The sequence below is a fragment of the Aphis gossypii genome, unplaced genomic scaffold (assembly GCF_020184175.1).
Source record: "Aphis gossypii isolate Hap1 unplaced genomic scaffold, ASM2018417v2 Contig00070_ERROPOS76104, whole genome shotgun sequence".
Classification (NCBI taxonomy): domain Eukaryota; kingdom Metazoa; phylum Arthropoda; class Insecta; order Hemiptera; family Aphididae; genus Aphis; species Aphis gossypii.
Window position 1 is genome coordinate 6,783 of NW_026083002.1, and position 21,385 is coordinate 28,167.

The 21,385-nt window shown below is 29.4% G+C and overlaps 2 protein-coding genes across 2 annotated transcripts; both read right to left on the bottom strand.

Moving 5' to 3' along the window:
• Positions 1 to 15,650: 15,650 nt before the first annotated feature.
• LOC126553122 (zinc finger MYM-type protein 1-like) lies at positions 15,651 to 17,721 on the bottom strand. The gene is made up of 6 exons (XM_050208301.1): positions 17,618 to 17,721; positions 17,161 to 17,492; positions 16,525 to 16,686; positions 16,185 to 16,444; positions 15,816 to 16,112; positions 15,651 to 15,683 (listed from the first exon to the last, which is right to left on the bottom strand). The coding sequence occupies exons 1-6, from the start codon at positions 17,719 to 17,721 to the stop codon at positions 15,651 to 15,653; spliced, it is 1,188 nt and encodes a 395-aa protein (XP_050064258.1).
• Positions 17,721 to 18,830, bottom strand: LOC126553123 (zinc finger MYM-type protein 1-like). Its single transcript, XM_050208302.1, has 5 exons — positions 18,818 to 18,830; positions 18,529 to 18,689; positions 18,306 to 18,458; positions 17,905 to 18,178; positions 17,721 to 17,746 (listed from the first exon to the last, which is right to left on the bottom strand). Exons 1-5 carry the CDS (start codon positions 18,828 to 18,830, stop codon positions 17,721 to 17,723), a joined length of 627 nt encoding a protein of 208 aa, XP_050064259.1.
• Positions 18,831 to 21,385: the final 2,555 nt, after the last annotated feature.

Below are 21,385 nucleotides of genomic sequence, written 5' to 3' on the forward strand. Positions count from 1 at the left end.
GTAACACCACTCACCATCTTATTTTATATATTTTACATTAAGCTTATAATATTTGTATTCGTGCAAGAACTATTTTAATAAACAATTAACTTATACTTGAACAACACGACGTATTCATTTTGTACGTTGATGCATGAATCGACCTAGTCGGGACGCAACACTACTAATGCTTGTACATCGGTGTACTCACCATTTAAAAACTTAATACTAATATCTAACATATACGGGGGTACAATATTTATGGGGGACCGTTCCAAAATAGAGACATGCTCACCACCATTGTTGTCTTGACGCTCACATCGAAGACCTGGACAGTTCCGCGCTGAATAACCTATTGAGTGACAGTTATGACAGGTTCTCGCTGGACATGAAGACGCCAGATGACCAATTTTCCCACAACTGTAGCACGTGACCTTCGATATATCCCTTGGCGGTTTATTCTTTGCATCAGTAGTAGATCGTTGAACTGTATCTCGATTGTCAGAACTGGCTTTTCGATTTCCGATATAATTTGGAGTTGTTTTTACGGGCTCAGTTAATCGAGTTCGATTGGTCCTAGTATTTTTCAAGTTGACAAACAAATTTATATCAGCCAGTAACTCATCTTCACTTAAGTGTGTATGTGCTATCAAGTAGTTACACAAATCGTGAGAATATACGCCTTCAACTATTTGTTGTTTAGTCTCGTTAAATGGTAACGAAATTGCACGGCAAAGGCGTACCTTATGATAGAAATATTCAATGACACATTCGCTTTTGGCTTGAACGCGGTTTGACATCACTTTTACACGATCGACTGTGCATAACTTGCTTCCCACAAATGTATTGTTAAATTGATCGACAAAACTATCCCAGCTCGAAAATGTACGACCAATGTACCAATTTTTGGACGGACCATCTAGTTTTGTTCGAACGACTTCTAATTTAAAACTGTCAGGCCAATTATGTATTTTTGCAACGCCTTCGACAGATTTAAGCCATGCTCTCGCATCCGTATATGATTCACGTCCGGAAAAAGTATTTATTGAATTATTAAAATCCGGCATGACGTAATAACCGTTAGTAGAAGACGTTGGCTGTATGCGTGTATTGTTATGATTTTCTTCGTCACGCAATAATCGTGACAACAACAATCTGTTTTGTTTTATCAACATTGATAGTGCATCTCGCATTTCACTGTTGCCGACGGTTATATTCTCGAGCGGTTGGTTTGTGTTTACTGGTGGCTGCACTGTAGGCTGCGAACTGCTACCGGAACTACTGCTAGGATTAGAAACATGATTATCGCCGTTAATGTTGGAAAAACCCGAACCGCTTCGCAATCGACTGGTCGACCAAACCTCGTGACTATCTGCTTGTTTGTCGGCCATTACGAACAAAACGAAATGTTATACGTAAATAAAAACGCGGCACAAATACGAACGCATGACGATAATATATAATATAATATGTCACACTAAAAGCACTAATTTAGGGGCGGCTGGATTGTATCCCACTTCTGAACTGTAGAGGCTATATGTAAAGAATTGACCAATTCAACATAATATGGCCTCTATAGAAATAATTTAACGCACGAATTAAACCACTGATCGTTTATTATTTACTTATACTTTAAAAAATTAATAAGAACACAAAAGTCACAAAGCGCGAGCGTGTAGGCGCCAGATTAGACGCTCGCCACTAACGCGCTTACACATGACTGACTCGTCGGGGCGCAACCTAGCTAGAGGCGTGCGTTATCACCTTATCACACTACAATTACTTTATCACATATCGATTTACACCATTTGAAACAATTGCAACATAGTATTGATTTATATATTATTGAAAAACAAAAAAAATTGTCAAGTTATAAAAAGACTTTTGACACGGCATATTCACTAATTATGGCAGATGTAAATGGGTTACTTTTTCTTGTTGTCGGAATGAATTTACAAACCAATATATTCAGAATTATGACTTAAGTTATAGTAATATGGAGTCTAACGATATTTCTTTTATGTATGAATTATTACAGTATCATTATAACTCACTATCAGATATGATATTACAAGACTTAGTAGTCTAATTTTTTTGAAGTGAAACTTCTTTACGCGCGCTTGGCTTGAGGAGTAAGCTGACGAACGCGTTACGAAAAGTGTGATCAGGCGTAACCATAGTAACAATTTTTTATTATTTAAAAAATAATATGTATATATATTATTTATTTTCGGGTAAATAATAACAAATTATGGAGAAAAGTGACACAGACTCCGAAAGGTTTGACTCCTTTGCCAAAGTCTCAGAAAACACGTATCGGACTTGAGCGATCCCGCAATTGATTCAAGCAATATCCTGTTTTTATCAGAAACCTGGTCAAATGACGATGAAAACATTGACATCTGAGTTAATAATATCATAAAGTTTATATATAGAAGACTTATGATTTATGGTCGAGTAGGTTCTGAAGAATTAGGAGAAAACTATCATACGTTGCCACTAATCTTAGCAGGAGATTTCAATATCAATTTCGCATCCGAAGATGGACAACTCTTGATAAACTTTCTACGAGATACATTAGAATTACAAATGAATAATGATCGTAATGAGCCAACAACAAGACATGGAACAACAATCGATGCAGTTTTTTCAAGATTTCTGTCTAATTTTAATTCTAAAATATATGTGTCGTATTTCTCGTATCATAAGCCTATTGTCTCGGTTTTACAATCAACCACAGTAATTACTAATGTACCCAATAATGAAAATAACGAATAAAACAATGAAAAAAAATAAAAGATCTATGCAAAAATATTAATTTACTAATGAAAACATAAAATAAATTTAAATATTTGTAGGAAATTAATATATGTATATGTGCATACATGTATATATTGCACACACACATTCATATATATACATATAGATAGAGCGAAAGAAGTTTCACTTCAGTCGTGCGGTCATAAGCACACTCACACTTTTTTTCAATCAACTGTTAACCAGTAATTTATTTATTATTATTATTATTTCTTTTCTTTTTTCATTACTACTTTTTACTACATTTTAAAATAAATGTACGATTAGTTTTTGTTTTACATACATAAATAAAATATTATATAATCTAATATATAAATGTGAAAATGAAAACCTTTGAGTGATATGTTTTCGGAAACTACTGAACCGATCGTTTTGATTTTTTTTTTTTTTTAAATTGAAAAGCTAATTGCGGAGAAGGTTTATGGCATTTAATCGATTCTCTAACATTAAAAAACAAAAAAGTTATCAATTATTACGACTTATTACGTAGGCTATTATTATTATTATGTTATTTTCGGTAACCATAGTAACAATTTTTTATTATTATTATTTATTTTCCCCATTTTTGTAACATTTTTCACTAATGATTCGCTCCTATTGATCGCAGGAGAAGATGATTATGTAAATGTAATGATATGTAATGTAATGACGTCACTTTCTAGCAAGAAAATAAACTATATTAAGGTTGCTATTGGTTATGATTGAATAAAATAGTTGTAGACTTATTGATATATTTTGTCAAAACCATAACAACAAAAATAAGAATTAGCGAAATAAATCAATGTCCACAGTAAATCTCAAAATCACAGCAATAGACTAACATAACAATATGAAAACCACGAGATGGAACATTATTGTATTTTTCCATTATATTAAAAAAAAATTTATTTAACTTTGAAACTTAAAGATTAGATATTATAAAATTACGTATACATCTCACGGGGTCTGCAATCCACCACGGGTGGATTGCCTACATGATAATATACTGCTCACATAATCATAAGAGTCTCACGGGTATAGTCAAACAGAATGACTATACTATTATTACTTGACTGATAAACGTAGAGTCTGAACAATGATAGATCGTAGCTTGTAATTTACACGGTACATTCGTAAAATCGTACCACAATTAATTTAGTGTGCAATAAAAAAGCATTTTTAAGTGGTGCTTGAACGAGTTTATTGAAAATCAAAATGGTCAATGAAAATGTCTTAGTGAATCATTTTATAGAATTGGCATTTTTAACGGGCAACGAAGTGCATGCTGTATATCTGTGGGGTCAGCTAGTATATTATAAATTATAATATTTAATTGATATACAATGTGAATGATGGTATAAAAAAAATAACACAAGTATATTTAAACTGAATTTTTTTTTATTTTACATAGTACCAGCTATTATATATTCAAATTTTTTTCTACTGTCATTAATAAATACATTATTATGTCTTTGAAAATTTAGTTCTTGTTATCTTCCTCTTTGGATCAGACATAAAGCTTGTGAATATTTTTTGTACAACCTCTGCTAAATTATTCTTAAGTTCTTGATCTTTTGTTTGATCGGTTATCGTTACTTTAAGGCTACATTCAGCTTGTTTCCATCTATGAAAAAAAAAAAAAAAAAAAAAAAATAGAAATTTATTTTTTATTTTTTAATCTTACTGTAATATGATTATTAAAAAATGTATTACAAGTATATTATATAGGATCTGGGTAAAGCGGATAGCTGGACAAAGTGAATAATGTTAATACATTTTTTGAATATTGGTGATTAAATAATAAAGAGCATATAAGTTGTCAGCAATGTGTATCGTCTTTGTAGGGATAATGATTTAATATCATTCACTAGTTTACATTCGTTATAAATGCGTTTATCCGAAAATAGTCCTGGTCTCTCCGTATATAAATAATATAATATATTATATTACCTGTTCTTGCTATCAACATTCTTAATATTTTAGATCTTATAGTGGCTGATGGTCCAGTACTCGGAACTTTTTTCGTCAGTTGGAGATTTAACATTTATCAAATCATCATCTTGTTTTACCGAAATAGTATTTATAATATCAGTTTCAATTTTTTTCATTTTTTATTAAACTTTCAATATTATCCAAATATGAAATATTCTAAAACAAAATAAATAAATAAATAAAAATGTTTTTTTTTTTTTTTTACTTTACTGTAAATGTTTTGTTTTACTTACTTTTTTAGCCATTGTTTTGTTCTTATTTGATTTTACTTGTTTTTTTATTTTTATTACGTATGTTTTTTTTTTTCACTGATTTAACCTCATCATTCATACTCTCATTGTTATAATCGTTCTGAAATAAAATAAAATTTGGTAACTAAAAATCTAGTAAAAATATATACGCTACACCTATTTATTTATATCTTTAAGTATAATATCGAACCAACATAGTTCAGTATTATACAAAATAAAAAATATTGTATTTAGTCATCTTCAAAATATAACTAATAAATATAAATTATATAAAAAACATATTATTTTGTACTTACATCACTTTCGTTCATCGATTCTTCGTTACTACTATTTAATGAGCTAACAAATGACATTTTTTTATTTTTTTTTATTCAGATATAACTTGTAGCTATTGAGTGGATTTACGTACTGTCTCTAAAAGTGACTTGCTATTTTGTATTGAGTGTTCTATTTTATACATTTCAGTTGAAGCACACTGAAACGGAAAGGGTAAAATTATATTGTTTGAAAGAGATGGTAAATTATGTGCGACTATATTTTTTATTATTTGAGACCGATAATAATAATAGTAATAGTAGAGGGCAGCGCCTGCGATAGCGAAATATTTTTATAAATTTGTAAATTATTATAATGAGATCACACCGCTCTAAATCAGTGCAATAGTGCATGTTATCATGATGAGAGATCTGGCGGTTTTCAAACTTACAATTCTATATACCAGTTTGTTCGATTTAAAGATATAGAAGCGTTTAAAGATTATTGTTATTATACACAATGTATATTATGTAAACGGTTTTTAACAAAAGGAGTTTATTTAGAAAGTAATCCATTCCCTCCTAGTATTGACATCGTAGGTACCTGTACCCGTAACATATTCAGTATTTTTTGTTTTAGATATGATGAGAAATATATCTCATCGTTAAAATTTTAACTAACGATAAAACAATTTTTCTAAGATGTATACATTTTAAAACATTAATTATATTGTTATTTAGATTATTGTAAAAACGCTGTCGAATAATAATAGTAAATATTAAAATCGCTACTATTCTTTTAACGATAAACAATTATACACAGTTTAAAATAACATTTATTATTATTATTATTATTTTTTTTTTCTTAATCGAAACCATATTTATCTAACCCTATTATATTTAAACGCTTTTAAGGTTATTATTATTATTATAATTATACGCTTTATACATACGAACATTGTTAATATAATTCTTATAAGATATTATATTTTAATTACTACCTACAAAATGTTGTATAAATTTCAAATAATGTATTATATTTCGTAAAAAAAAAATGAAATGACAACTATTAAAACTTATTATGTTTATGAAAACCATGAATTCATATGTTTATATTATTAACATTGAAATCTATAATGTGAAAGATACAATTAATGTTGAACGTGATTATACATTTAATCATATATGTTTGAAAAAATACTACGTAGATACTTGTATCTATGTTTGCGTTCAACATTCTTTATTAATATTTTAACTGTGTTGTAAAAATTTATCACATAATATGAGTTGAATATAACATACCCCAACAAAAACATAACAGTGAAAAAAGGCCAAGTTCCAGACTCCCTCCCAAAAAAGTCGGCCTATCAAAGTAGTGAAATCTACATTATGGCCAAGTCTGCTATTTTTTAATTCATAATCTCAATGCACTCCTACATTAAGGAGCAACACTTCTCTTTTTTATTTGTATTGTTTAACACTTGGTCAGTTTCTGAATGAGGAATAAACTAGACATGGCCGCAATGTAGATACCACTACTTACTATGATTCGCTGTCTTTTTTGAGAAGAAATCTAAACCTTTTGCTTTTTTCCGAGTCTTCTTCTCCCCATCATCCTCGTAAGTCATAAGCGAGCACATTCGATAATGATGTTTTATTCCTATTTTGTTTTATTGTGCATTTAATGCACAATTATATGGATTTTCACTGAATACATTTCTACTGTTTAGAGAGTCAAATAGATTTTTCATAAAATCTATAAAATCTGCTGTATCGGGTGCAGTTTTAACCAGTTCAGGTGTAGTTAAACCATTTCTAGAAAATTCAAAAACTTATTCAATGAGCTTTACAAAATTAATATTAAAGGCAAAATAACTCGCCCACCGTGCTTTAAACTATTTTAAACTTTTAAACTTTAAACTATAAACGGAGTGTTGAGTTTTTTTGACGATGAATCGAAAAATAATAATATACAGTTTCTATTTACAAATAGATTAAATCTAGATACACTAGAAAACCTTTTTTTCAATTTTCCGATAAAAAGGCGGATATAATAATAATCCTACGGCGAGAACAATCAGAACTTCATTTCGAAGTATATGCGTGTTTTCTTTAATCACTTCAAAAGGTACCAACTGTGAAAGTAGTCAAAATATAGACAATCCTGCCCTAGTACAAGATGTTATTACACCTGACAAAACTATTAATGAAGGGTCAGAATCGTGTTCGGACACAGCATCCTCGTCTTCGTCTTCTTCGTCCACAAAAATAATATCAGAAAAATGTAACACGAAAAAAATAAATGAATCTATTACGTTAGAAGATTGTTCTGTGACATATTTTTCGGGATACCTAGCTTATAAATGTATTAAAAAATTTAATTGCGTCTAATGTAAGATAAATCTAATTGTAGAAAAAATTTTGAGTGATAAGAATCAAATACTGTAAATTCATAAAAATTATTATGATATCGAAAAACATACAGGACTCAGGGCGCCGTCGGATCAATTAAATCACGTAATAGATCGTACTTTGTCAATATTTGAAACAACATATCAGAAACTTCAATACAAGAAAAAATTAAGATCTACTTTATTGACAGTTTTAAAAAAGGATGAATTAATATCAAACTGGATCGATGAAAAAAATAATAAGTGAGCCGATCATTACGTTTTTATCTTAGAAAAATTATAAATATGTAAAATTTTTAGGACTTCAAAAACATTTTCAACTACAACTCATCAAATTAAATTAGCAAAATTAAAAATTCTGAGTCATATTTAGATATAAGTATACCTTAGGGTCGTCCTCTGGTATAGATGAAGGAAAAAAAATTGCAAAATGTTCAAGTTATCCCCCTCAAATCGGTTCCAATACTTAAAAAAAAAAGCATAAGAAAAAAATTTCAGATAAATTGATAAAGTTTAAAACGTGCCACAAAAGTTCTAAAGTTTTAAAAATAGAAAAATGTTCGAAATCGTTAGTTTTTTAATAAAATTAACCATAACTCTAGAAAAAATAATTTTACAAAAAAAATTGTACATACGTTAATTATATATTATTATTATTACAACAGTTTCATATTCATATCTTTTTTATACATTAAATTTAAAATTATTTGAATTTGAATTAAAAAGAAAAAGAAATTATAATAATTGTTTGTCACAGTCAGTAATAAACAAAATGTGTTCTATACCATATAATGTGATTTAAATTAATATAAACCTATGTACATTGTACCTACAATATAATTTGTAGATAATACTGCACATTGTATTCTACGATACAAGAAATTATTATTGACTCATAATGTGGGTATTAAGGTATTTTATGTTTTGTACAATATCGTACATTATACCTTGGACTCATTGTACACGTTATCAGATTTAGTAGTTTGTCAATTCAAATAGTAATTTGTTATTTTTCTATAGTTTTCAGTTTACTTACAACAACAGCCAATGTTGTACCTATAGTTTTCACAGTTTAGTTTAATATTTGTAATAGTTCGTACGATATAAGTAGACGTTTTATTTTAACAGTTTTAAAATGGTTACCAGAAGAAGTTTACGTGAATCAAAATATATTTTTTTAATTGGATATAGTTTAAGTCAAATAGTTGGCAGTAAATTGCCCTCAAATAAACAAGTTTTGTCGGTATTATTTTTTAATATGCGGGAAGTTAAGCTAAATTCACATCATAGTGCTACTTTAGTGATCCAAGAAACGATGATTTTTTGGCAGAAGGCGCGCATACCTACGAGAACTGAACAAAAATGTTGTTGCGTGCCAGTATCAGATTTGAATCCAAATGGTTAATTTGAATGAAAGTTAAACTTAATAACGTAATATGTTTTATTGCATACAAACAAAATACATGTAACAAATTAAATAAGTGGCTGAGTGACGTGAAAGTGCTCAGTTGTTGATAGCTTTGGTACATCTGCCGTTGCTGGTCTTCGGGCTCCCTTATATATTGTGGTGCGTCTCTTGTTTACGTCGTGTTTTCGCCTTCTGGGTAAAACCAGGTGTCCTTGTTGTTGTTGTTGCAAATTCGGACACGAATTTGAAAATGTGCAATAACATCTCAAATGCATCATTAGTGCACTGTAATTATTGGTGCGCTTACTATCCCGACACGTGTCATGGTCATAGTAGCATCCGCATTACCCTTGACACGAGGCATGGTCATACTAACTTAGCCTTGTAATCTCGTAGATATCTTATAGATATCTCGTAGCCCATAACAATGTGTAAAAAAGTTGGAAGATTTGTACCAAGAATGGAGAAATTTGCAGAAGTTAGAACATAGGAAAAGTGAAATACAAATGCATAAAAATGCACAGTTTATTTCAAAGCTAGATGATTTATTCGATATTGCGCACGCAGACGCTTTAAATTTAATTTCTATCGAGGAAGACAGAGCTTTTTTAGTTGCTCAAAGACAAAAAAGGCGACTTGGATCGTTGCTCGGAATCGATAAAAATAAGTGTATGAAAGAAAAAAATTCAGAAGAACGGATGCAAGCGGAAAATAAAAGAAATTATCGAGCTCACCAAGAATTAGTAACTTTATGTAAGTATATTAAGATCAATAATTACATTTGTATAAGTGAGTTTTGATATGTAATAATGAGAATTTATTTTAGACGAAACTGTTCAACTACAGTCGTCCAGTAGCACTGACGAATATGACGATACAGATAGTGAAGCAATTATGTTTGAAAATGTGGCCGGTCCGTCAACCAAACATTTCAGATCAAGCAGAGGATTTGAAGCATTCGTCTCCGAAAAGCTTGCAATCGTACTGGATAAATGCAAAATAAGTGATCGGAATGCTGTACATCTTTTAATTGCTACTGCTGAAGCTTTGGGTAATAATTTTAATAAACTAATTATTCATCGGTCATCAATTCGAAGCGCTCGTATAGAATTTCGTAAAGAAAGTGCTAAAAAAATACGTCAAGACTATAATTTAGCAAATGAAGAAACAGTAGTTGTACACTGGGACGGAAAACTTCTTCCTGCATTAACGGGGAAAGGATTAGTTGATAGGCTTCCTATAGTCGCTTCGGTTAATGGTCATGAACAATTGCTAGGTGTCCCAGCATTAAACACAGGAACTGGAAGTGATCAAGCTAATGCGGTGTACCAAACGCTTGTAGAATGGTGTTTAACTGAAAATGTACAAGCTTTTTGTTCGGATACTACTGCATCAAATACAGGACGTTTAAATGGAGTTTGTGTTTTACTAGAGCAATTATTAGAACGTGAAATTGTATACCTACCATGCCGCCATCATACATATGAAATAGTATTAAAAAGTGTTTTCGATCTCAAATTAAGTGGAACATCGGGTCCAGATGTGGCTATTTTTAAAAGATTCCAACTAGCCTGGGTAACAATGAATACTAAAATGTTTTATTCTGGAATAGAAAATTGTATTATAATGGGTTCTGTAAATGACGTGTGTGATGATATTATTAAATTTTCTATAGATCGACTAGAGGAAAGTCACCCAAGGGATGATTACCTTTTAGAGTTTACGATAATTTTTCTAGGTGGAATTCTTCCTAATGGTATCCATTTTAAGAAACCAGGTGCCATTCATCATGCCCGTTGGATGGCCAAAGCTATTTAAGAGGTGTAAAATTAATTGAGGAATATAATGACAAAATAACTAAAGACGAATCCCAAAAACAATATTTACTACAAGTTGTTAGCAACTACCGCAAAAAATTCCCTGACCACAAAAAAGAAACGCTTATTACATCATTATAAATTGAGTTGTATAATTATATTTTAAAACGTATTTCATATAATTAGTTATAGTCCAAAGTAATTATTAATTACCTATAATTAAATTAAATTATTTGTCTTTGTTGTTATTTCAAATACAAAATCTATAAAATATATACCTACTGTTTTGATACTTACATTCGAATACACATAAAAATGTAATATTTAAAAATAAAATACAGGAGTACAAAATTATTGCAAATATAATTTCCTATAATTAATGTTCTTGCAATTTTATTGTAGAATTTGTATTTGTAGAGTTATGACTGATTATATTTAAAAAAACTGAAAATTTTTGTAATTAACTATTTTTAAAACTTTAGAGCTTTTTTGACACGGGTTAAATTTAATAAATTTGTCTGAAACTTTTTTTGTATGCTTTTTTTAGTAGTGGAATGGATTTAAGGGGGGGGGGGGTAATTTAAAAAAAAAACATTGAAAATTAAGGACCACCCTAGTATACCTATGTAAATGTGACGTGTAAATGTGTAATTATTTTACCAAACTTTAATTGTATAACTCCTGGATTTTAATAATTATTTGTAAATATTTTTATTTTTTATTATTTATTATTTTTTATTAGTTTTAAATTTATTATAAATCAATTATTTACGATTGTAACATACAATTTAAAAATTAAAAATGAATTATCATGCATAAACAGTTTAATCTTTATTTTATTAATCTTCCTTTATAAACAATATAAGATTATATTACACTTAGAAAAAATATGATCGAAGTTCTTATGAATTCAATTCATTGGTTTAAAGTTTTGTAATTCAACTAAAACAATCAAAAATTATGTTAAAATAAAGATAATATCTTAGAAATAATTAAAATAAGTGTTCTTAATTTAATGTAAGAGTCATAATAATAAAGTAAGAAATTTAATTCAAATAATGGTCGTTATCTAATTAAATCGTTATACAGTTTACTTGATTGCATGCTACCATTGAGTAAAATTGAGTAATTTTATAAACTACTTCATTAATTGAATGCTATAAAATGTATTTAGAATTAACTGAGAAAATAGTTAAAATAAAAACCATTCCTTTAAATCAATTATATATTTATATTAACGTAATATAATATATTGAATAAAAATAATGAAAACCTCATTCATAGTTTTTAGTAAAGACTTTACTAGAACTGATCTTATCTACTAAAATGTATGTTAAAAGTTATTTTATTAGTGCGCGTTGTTATACTTTCAACCACTCCACTACTTATAATCAATGATAACAAGTGACATTTGAAAAGTAGAATTTATTTTTAGCACTTTTTATTGGGATTACCTAGTTGTAACATTATAAAATCAAGATAAGTCACAGATTAACCGATCGGCGGAAACCCTCCCGTCATATTCCTATTATTTGTTACAATGTTACATCAACACCTTGTTGTAGAGCGGACGATCACTAACATTTTGCGTACCTATAACTCAATTATAGTTGTGTTATCATTTATTATTATTATTATTATTATTATCTATTATTATTTTTATTATTATCATTTTTTTTTTTTTTGGTGGTAACGGGATAACTAATATATTATTAGTAGTCTTGCGACCGACGCCTCGGACACCACCGCGAGCGTGTTTTTTTATTTTAATAAAGTCAATTATACTTAAAAGTGCCTTAAAAAGTTTCTTATAGTAATTATGCTATGAATTTAACATCAGAAGTGGGATTAAGCGGGATACTTCTACAACAAGGGGATGATGGCAAGATGCATTTAGTTTATGCGGTATCAAAGAAGACGACTGCAGCAGAGTCTATGTATCACTCCACGAAACTTGAGTTAATGGCAATAGTGTGGAGTGTCGCTAGGTTACGTCACCTTTAGGTAAATATTAAGTTTCTAATTGTTACAGATTGCCAAGCACTCATCCATATGAATACAAAGAAAACACAGAACCCTCAGATTGCCAGATGGGCCACACTGATGACGGAATACAACTATGACATACAGCACAGGTCAGGAATGAAAATGGCACACGTGGATGCGACCAGTCGAGCACCAGTTGGCGAAGCAGTGGATACAATGCATGAAGTGATTGAAAAGCAGTTAGACGTTCTAATGGTGAGGTCCCAGGAAGAAGAGGTAGTCGCAATGCAACATTGTGATTCGAAATTGGTCAATTTGATTAATATACTTAAATTGTCACCAGAACAAAGGACAGTAGAACAAACTAATCTTATTAAACCATTTGTATTGAAAAATAATATGTTATATAAAGTATGTAGGAACAAGGAAGGTGCTGAAAAAGAATTGTGGGTAGTGCCAAATTGCATGAGAAAAAGCATAATTGTGAAATATCATGACTTGGCAGGTCATGGGGCAGTAGATAGAATGGTTACTAAAGTTCAGGAGAACTACTACTTCCCAAAGATGCGGCGTTATGTTCGTTACCATATCACTTGTTGTCCAGAGTGCCTACTGCACAAGATTCCACGAGGAAAAAGGCCAGGGGAGTTACATCCAATTACACCGGGGAAGAGGCCATTCCAAATTCTGAATGTAGACCATGTAGGCCCGTTCATTCCATCGTCAAGAGGTAACTGTCATGTGTTGGTAATGATAGATAATTTAACAAAATTCGTCAAATTATATGCAGTCAAAAACACAAGTACTAAGTTTCTTTTGAAATATATCAAATCGTTTGTTCTGGATTATGGTATTCCTCAGAGAATCATTTCGGACAGAGGTACTTGTTTTACTAGTAAAGCATTTAACGAATATTGTGTTTCCAATGGTATTATCCATTCACTTATCTCTGTGCGCCACCCGCAAGCTAATGGTCAAGTCGAACGCACAAATGCAACCTTGGTACCTATGATACAAGCTAGCATGAACACTGATAAAACATGGGATACAGAACTCCAACGTGTGGAGAGCCAGCTCAATAATTCAGTAAATAAAACTATTGGGGACACCCCTTTTCATGCATTGTTTGGATATTATGCCAATTCCAATGATGGAGCGTTGGCAAGACTAGTTGATAATGATCAAACATGGACCAATAGTGTATCGTTACAATCCAGAATCAGGGATAGCATAATCAAGGAGCATGAGTTGTGGAAAATTAAATATAATGCGAAACATACCAACGTTACTTACTCTATTGGGGAAATAGTTTACCTGAAGAGACCACCCGAATACACTGGCCAACCGACTAAGTTACAGCCAAAGTACAGGGGACCCTTAATTATTACCCAAACATTACCGGGTGATACATATAGACTACAGGAACTATTGCAACATAGTGGCCATCAGTATCGTACAACCGCACATGTGTCTGATCTGAAATCATATCATCTACCTATCAATAAGGACGACGATCAAGATGAAGCACTCGAAGACCAGGAACAAGAGAATGAACAGGATGAAGAGGGAGAACACCAAACAGAACAACCAGAGGATGTAATTGTGGGCAATACACCTACTGAACAAGTACAGGCGGTCAAAGCATTAAGACCACAAAGATTGGCTAGGAAGCCGACATATTTAGTAGATTATGATCTTAAATGAATTTATTACATTTTGTCAATTTGTCTCAATTATTATTTATTTTTATATATATATATATATATATGTGTTAAATGTCAATTATTTGAAGGAAGTTAATCTAGTTTCACCTGTTATAAATGAGGTCATTTAAATGCCAGGATGACCGAATGTTATCATTTATTATTATTATTATTATTATCTATTATTATTATTATTATTATCATTTTTTTTTTTTTTGGGTGGTAACGGGATAACTAATATATTATTAGTAGTCTTGCGACCGACGCCTCGGACACCACCGCGAGCGTGTTTGTTTATTTTAATAAAGTCAATTATACTTAAAAGTGCCTTAAAAAGTTTCTTATAGTAATTATGCTATGAATTTAACAGTTGTAATATTTACAATTATTGTAATATTATTCAATATTCAGTTATCAGTTTTAATTTGTGCGTGTCGCGTAAATTAGTTTCATATAATAATATAAACGACGTTATTATGAATGCGTCTGTTGAAATATGTGATGCATTTAATAATGAGCAGGCATTATTAGACCTCCTGATTGAGTTAAAGGGTGAATGTTTTTTCAACGAACTTATAGGTAAGTATCCACTGACTTGATTTAATAAATTATTAGTTGTTAATGAAGGTATTAAGATTAATTAAATAGTTTTTTTTAGATATAATATAATTGTGTATACATAGTTCAAAAATTAATCATGTACCTATATATTTTTCTAAAACTTCTAGTGTAGATGCTTAAATCTTTAACATAAAAAAATAGTAAGTACTTAGGTACCTATATTAGCTATATTAATTTAAAAAGAACTATAAATGCAGTAGTATATTTTTATAAACAGTTTTTGGACTACTGCAGAGTTGCTACGCACTCACTATTTATCACTATTCTCACTATTTTTGAGTGTGCTCAATTTTTTGCACTTATTTCATTGATACCCATAGGCGGAAATCCATTGGAATTTCTGGGGGGGGGGATGGGCTTAACTAAAAAAAAACTATATTCAAATAATTTGATAGAAATCGAAAAACAAAAAAACACATTGTGTCGCATATTTTATTGAATTGAATCTGAAAGCATTTTAACAGTCTATAAGTATACATAAATACAACAAAAAAATACTATTAAAAGAATAAAGTTTAATTAAAATTATTGTAACACAATTGTTCTATTTTTTTTTGCAAATTTGTTGATGATGGAGTCATTGTCAATATGTTTTACAATATCCTTTTCAATATTAAGTATTGAAGTTGTGTTGAAACGATTTTGAAGCATAGATGTTCTTAACCATGTCTTTAAGCGTCTCATTGCCGAAAAAGAACGCTCACATGTTGATGAACTAATTGGAAGAGTGATCGCCACTTGCAACAATTTGTACAAATTTGGGTAGACTTGCTTTGAGACATATTTTTTTATATGTTCAAGCTTAAAATCATTTTTATCGCATGAACTTTCAATACAATTTTTGGCAACTGTCATTTCTGATCTTAAATCTTGTTTAGATATGCCCAACAAGTCCTGAAAATATTTTTTTGAAGTAAATCAATTTATTTAAATATATATCATACACATTATTTAAATAGTATATACCTGATAATGTTCAATAAAGAATTTACTCTCATTAAAGTTTAATTTTAAGAAATTATCAACTGCAGAAGCCATTTGTAAACTCTCAGTTGAAAATCTTTTTTCCATGTTAACTATAACAGCATCCAAAATTTTGAAATAAGCATTAACTCTAAAATGAGTTTCAACAGAGTCAGATTCAGTAGACTGAAATTCTGCACCAGTGGTTGTTGACAAAACAAAACCTTGAAGTAAATTTGATTCATATCTTTTTCTTTTTGATCCTAAAATAATAGGTACCTAATAAATATGTGCAGTTAAAATAATATTTACTTAAGATTTAAGATTGAAAAGAAATACTTGCTTTCTTTTTCATAGGACATTTCAAAAGATATGTTATATTTTTCAGCAAAACTTTGAATGTTTTTCCATATCTCATTAAGCCCCTCATTTGATCTTGCCTCTTTCAGACTTTGTATAACTCCTTTTATTATGTCATTTGCCTTTCCCAATGTAGCAGTCTTTTCTTGAAACATATTACATAGTATGTTTATAGTTGACAATACATTATGTAAAATAAACAAGTGTACCAAAAAGGACCCATTTTCAAGGTTAGAAAGGATTCCTGAAATATTTTTTAGTATATAAATTCAGATTAAATAATAATAAATAATTTTTTTTAACCTATTGATTCATTAACACTTTTATCAACTTCATTTTCAATTTCTTCTTTTAGTATATCAATAATACACCCATAACTATTTAATACAGCTTCACAGTTTCTATATCTGCAATTCCATCTGGTATCACTCATCCGTATAATGGATTTATTATTTTTTATTAATAATTTTGCTTGCATATCAATTAGTTTTTTATTTTTTGTTGGATGTGAAAAGTGAACATATAGAGCTTCCAAAGTATTAAATTTATTTCTGGCTTCCTTTAACATTTATTAAATGTGTACATTAATACTTTGCAATTTATACCTACTACTCAGTACTCATATTTACTTTTAAATGTTTACACATATCCATTATTACTAGATTCATCCTATGTGCCATGCAATGTGTGAATATAGCATAGGGAAAGGTGTTTTTTATTTTTGCTTGAATACCATTAAATTTCCCTGCCATTACATTGGCACCGTCATAAGACTGGGCAACAATTTGAGCCTTAGTTAAATTGAAGTGTTTAAAGTATTTAAGAATATGACAATAAAGACTGTCAGCATCTTGTTTTTCAGAAGTATCGATAAAACCTAAAAACCTTTCGAATAAATCTAATCCAACTGTGTAACGTATGCAAACAGTCATTTGCTCTTCTTTGAAACATCTTAAAAAAATAAAAATATTTCTTTTCCAAACAATATTTAACACTAAAGGTAAAGACACCAGTAAATGCTTCTGAATAATTTAACCCTACAAAAATTAATAGGTATACAATTGAATAGGTATTACCTTGCTTCGTCACACATCAACCCTAACACTCCAGTACTTTCAACTTCTTCTATTATTTTTTGCCTTACATCATCAGCACATAAATGTAATAACTCATCTTGCATTAAATGACTTGTGTAGTTGGTGGGACTAGAATATATTTTATTAAATTCTGAATTATTTTTAGAGAGTAATTTACAAATTTCTTTAAAGTTTCCTGGAAAGTTTATTTTTTAAATATTAACATAATAAATAATAATAAACAGTAATGTTATTAATAATTGTATGTAATAATTGTAATAACTTACCTTGGTTTAAGGAGTTTGAACTTTCATCATGCCCCCTTAAAGCCAAACCTTGACTAGCTAACAAAAATGCTTTATCAATAAGTGTACTCATATATTTTCTATTGCTTTCTACAAGTAATTTATGCTGGGTTGATAATTGGGCATGAACACTTCCTGTAATTTGAGTATTTTGATGAGCTTTCCACTTGGCCATGCATGTTAAATGAAATTGAGTAAAAGAATGGGCTTCTAATTTACATGCTTTATTTTTCTTAGCCCCTCTTGACCCACTTAACTGTAAAATGAGGATAGCATACCCAATTTTTCATTAATGAATAACATACATTTTTAAAAAAAGTTAAATTTAATATTTATTTAAAGATTACTTTTTTTCAATTTTTAAAACCAGAGACAGTAAATACATTTTCATATTGTGTTCTACCATCACTAAAAATACGGCAAGCATAACAAAAAATAGCATCTAATGCAATACTATATTCAAGCCAATCATGTTTAGCTAAGTAAGATGAGTTAAAGCTGCGATTTTGTAAGCCAAATTTAGATTTTGGATAAGACTAGAGGAAATCATAAAACATAATTTAAAGATATTATTATTATTTAAATAGGTATAAAAATTTAACTTACATTTAATATTGACTGGGCCGGTCCAGAAACTAATGTTCCCAGATCATCCACAATAGGCTTAAGTATTTGTACTTCCTTTTCAACCGTGGAAATACTTACACTAACTGTAGTGGTAGTTTCTGTAGCTGTTGTAATAGGCGTTGAGGTTAAACACAGTTGGTCTTTTAAAACAGTTGGTGATTCGTGTGTTAGATTATTTTGTTTTTTTTTTACATTAAAAATATCATAATATGTATTACTTTTAGACATTTTATTATTTATTATTATTTTATTATTAAGGCTCACCAACGGTTAAAGAACATTTTAAAAACACGAGGTATAAAATAATTAGGGAGTAGCCACTATTAAAACAGATTAACACATTAGTTATAACGGCGGCGGCGGACTTGTTTACAACAATACAATGCGACGCGTGTTACTTCGTGCGGGACTATGCTGCGGACTGGTAACTATCGGTTTAATTTTTCTGATATATATAGATGCGAGACGCTCTCGATTGTTCTCGAATAATCTTAAAGATATTATGACGTTATCGTTTATATAATGTTTCTCGAAGGTTCTCGATAAGCACTAACGTACGAGAACATTCGCGAATACTCGTCGCACAATATCTCTTGTCTTATACAACTTATTAGCTCCAGTTCTACATTTATTTCACAGGTTAAGGACGTTAGGGTGATTAGGCCAGCCGCGTAAATAGGTATTGACTATTGATATATGTTCATGGTATTGATAACATTAAAGTATAGGTATTTTTTCGTAATGATATAAGTATTGTACAATTAGTAAATATATATCATATATTTTCACATAAAGATGACAAAATTTTGAGGGGGCTATTACAATATTTGGGGGGGGCTAAGTCCCCCCAAGCCCCCCCCATTTCCGCCTATGTTGATACCTCACTTTTCTCACTTTTTTGAAGATATTTAAATGTAAATAAATGTTAAAATTAAATATTCTACTTTTTATTTTATTCTATAATTATTATTAATAAAACATGAACATTTAATACAAGGCTCCTGATATATTACTATTATAGCAGTTAAAAAATATTAAAAGTACATAAGTCAATTTTTTTTTATAAGAAAATAAAGATCGAATTTTGACAAAAAGTATCAAATTTAAAATTTAATAATTATTTTGTGGTTCAAAATGTATAAAATGTTCAATTTGTATAGCTAAGGATTGAAAATGTAAAACAAGGTTCCACTTAAATAGTTAAATAGGTTATGTACAAATTACTTTAGATACCTATTCAGAATAATATCATCAAATAGACTTATTAATATCATAAGCTGACTGGCCGTCTTCGCTCAGAATTGTTTTTCTTATACAATTATAATATTATATCATTGAATTCAAATTGAACACCATCCATTACAGTAACCTACTGTACAGCAAAGCAACACCCACTTTTTTAATTTAATTATTATATATGTATTATATTTTTGGTTATAATTTATTCATATTATATTATATACTAATAAACTATAGTTGGTACCACCTACTATTATAAATATTACTAAAATTGTTTTTATTAATATTATTTGTAACTTGTAAATAATAAATATTTAAAAAACAAATGAAAATATACTCCAGATTACGGTTTTACTGTTGAGAGCTTGCAGTATACAACAGAAAACCATTTCTAACAATATCTGTCCTAAAAATAAATATGGACAGAGAATTATCTTTAAATATCATCTGATTAAGTGGCAAGCATCTTTTCTTACTGTAAGTTATTAATCAGTTCAAACTTCTTATGTATGATAGGGGTGTCGGATATACAATGAATATTAAATTCATTATGTGTATATACTATATACCTATAACATATTTATTTCAGGAAGAAACTAAAGTTGTAGATAAACTAAACTCAGATAGTTCGTTTTCATCAGATTCTGAACATTCCACTTTATCTACAAAAAACATAATAAAGGTACCTATAAGTTATAACCAAACGCGTCTTTAAATAATAGGCTTCAATTACCCTCTACAAAGTCAGGAGTAGATATTACTGAATTAGGGTAGGTTATGGACTTACAGTAGTAGGTACTTAATAATTAATACATAATAATATTGTATACCTTTCTAATTATTATTTTATGCATTATTTTTAACTTGGCAGCCTAATACGGGCATTAATATAATTTGATGCATATTTTATCAAAAATTATCTAAAAAAAAGCCACGTGATATTTTTAAAAATTATTTTTTTCTTAAAATGTAAATATAACTGAAAATTTGATTTAAATAAAAACAATTTTAAATTAAAAAATATGTTTTGCTATTAGTAGGTACTACCATTATTATTGATATAAACATTTTGTATTTTTTTTTAACTACCTATTTGTATTTTATAGTAAATATCAAGTTGACAATACATGTATTACCTTACCTACTAATTATTTATATTTTAGGTAATGTTGTAAACATTTTGACTTCGTCTGGTAAAAGAAATCTAATTTTATCCTTTTTCAAAAAAAATAACAAGCTTACTGATGAATTAAGAAAAATATTGACAGATATTATTATTGAGCATTTGATTCAACAGAAAATACATGCGTCACCTAAACTATTTGAACAAACCTCTGTTGGTATTGTTGAAATCTTCAAATCTGAAATTAAGGTTTGTATTCTGTTTTTAAATAATTGTAAAAGTTTTTAAATTTTTAAATTTTTTTTTAGGAAACATTTTATCTCTGTGTACCCAAGCAAAAACCTAAGGGACTGCTGTATCAAAAATACCATAACACCATAGTCAAATTGCGTCGTTATAATTTATGGAGTGGTCCTAAGAAATTGAAATTGAATGAAAATAACTCAGATACCAACTATTTTCGAGAATTGTCTC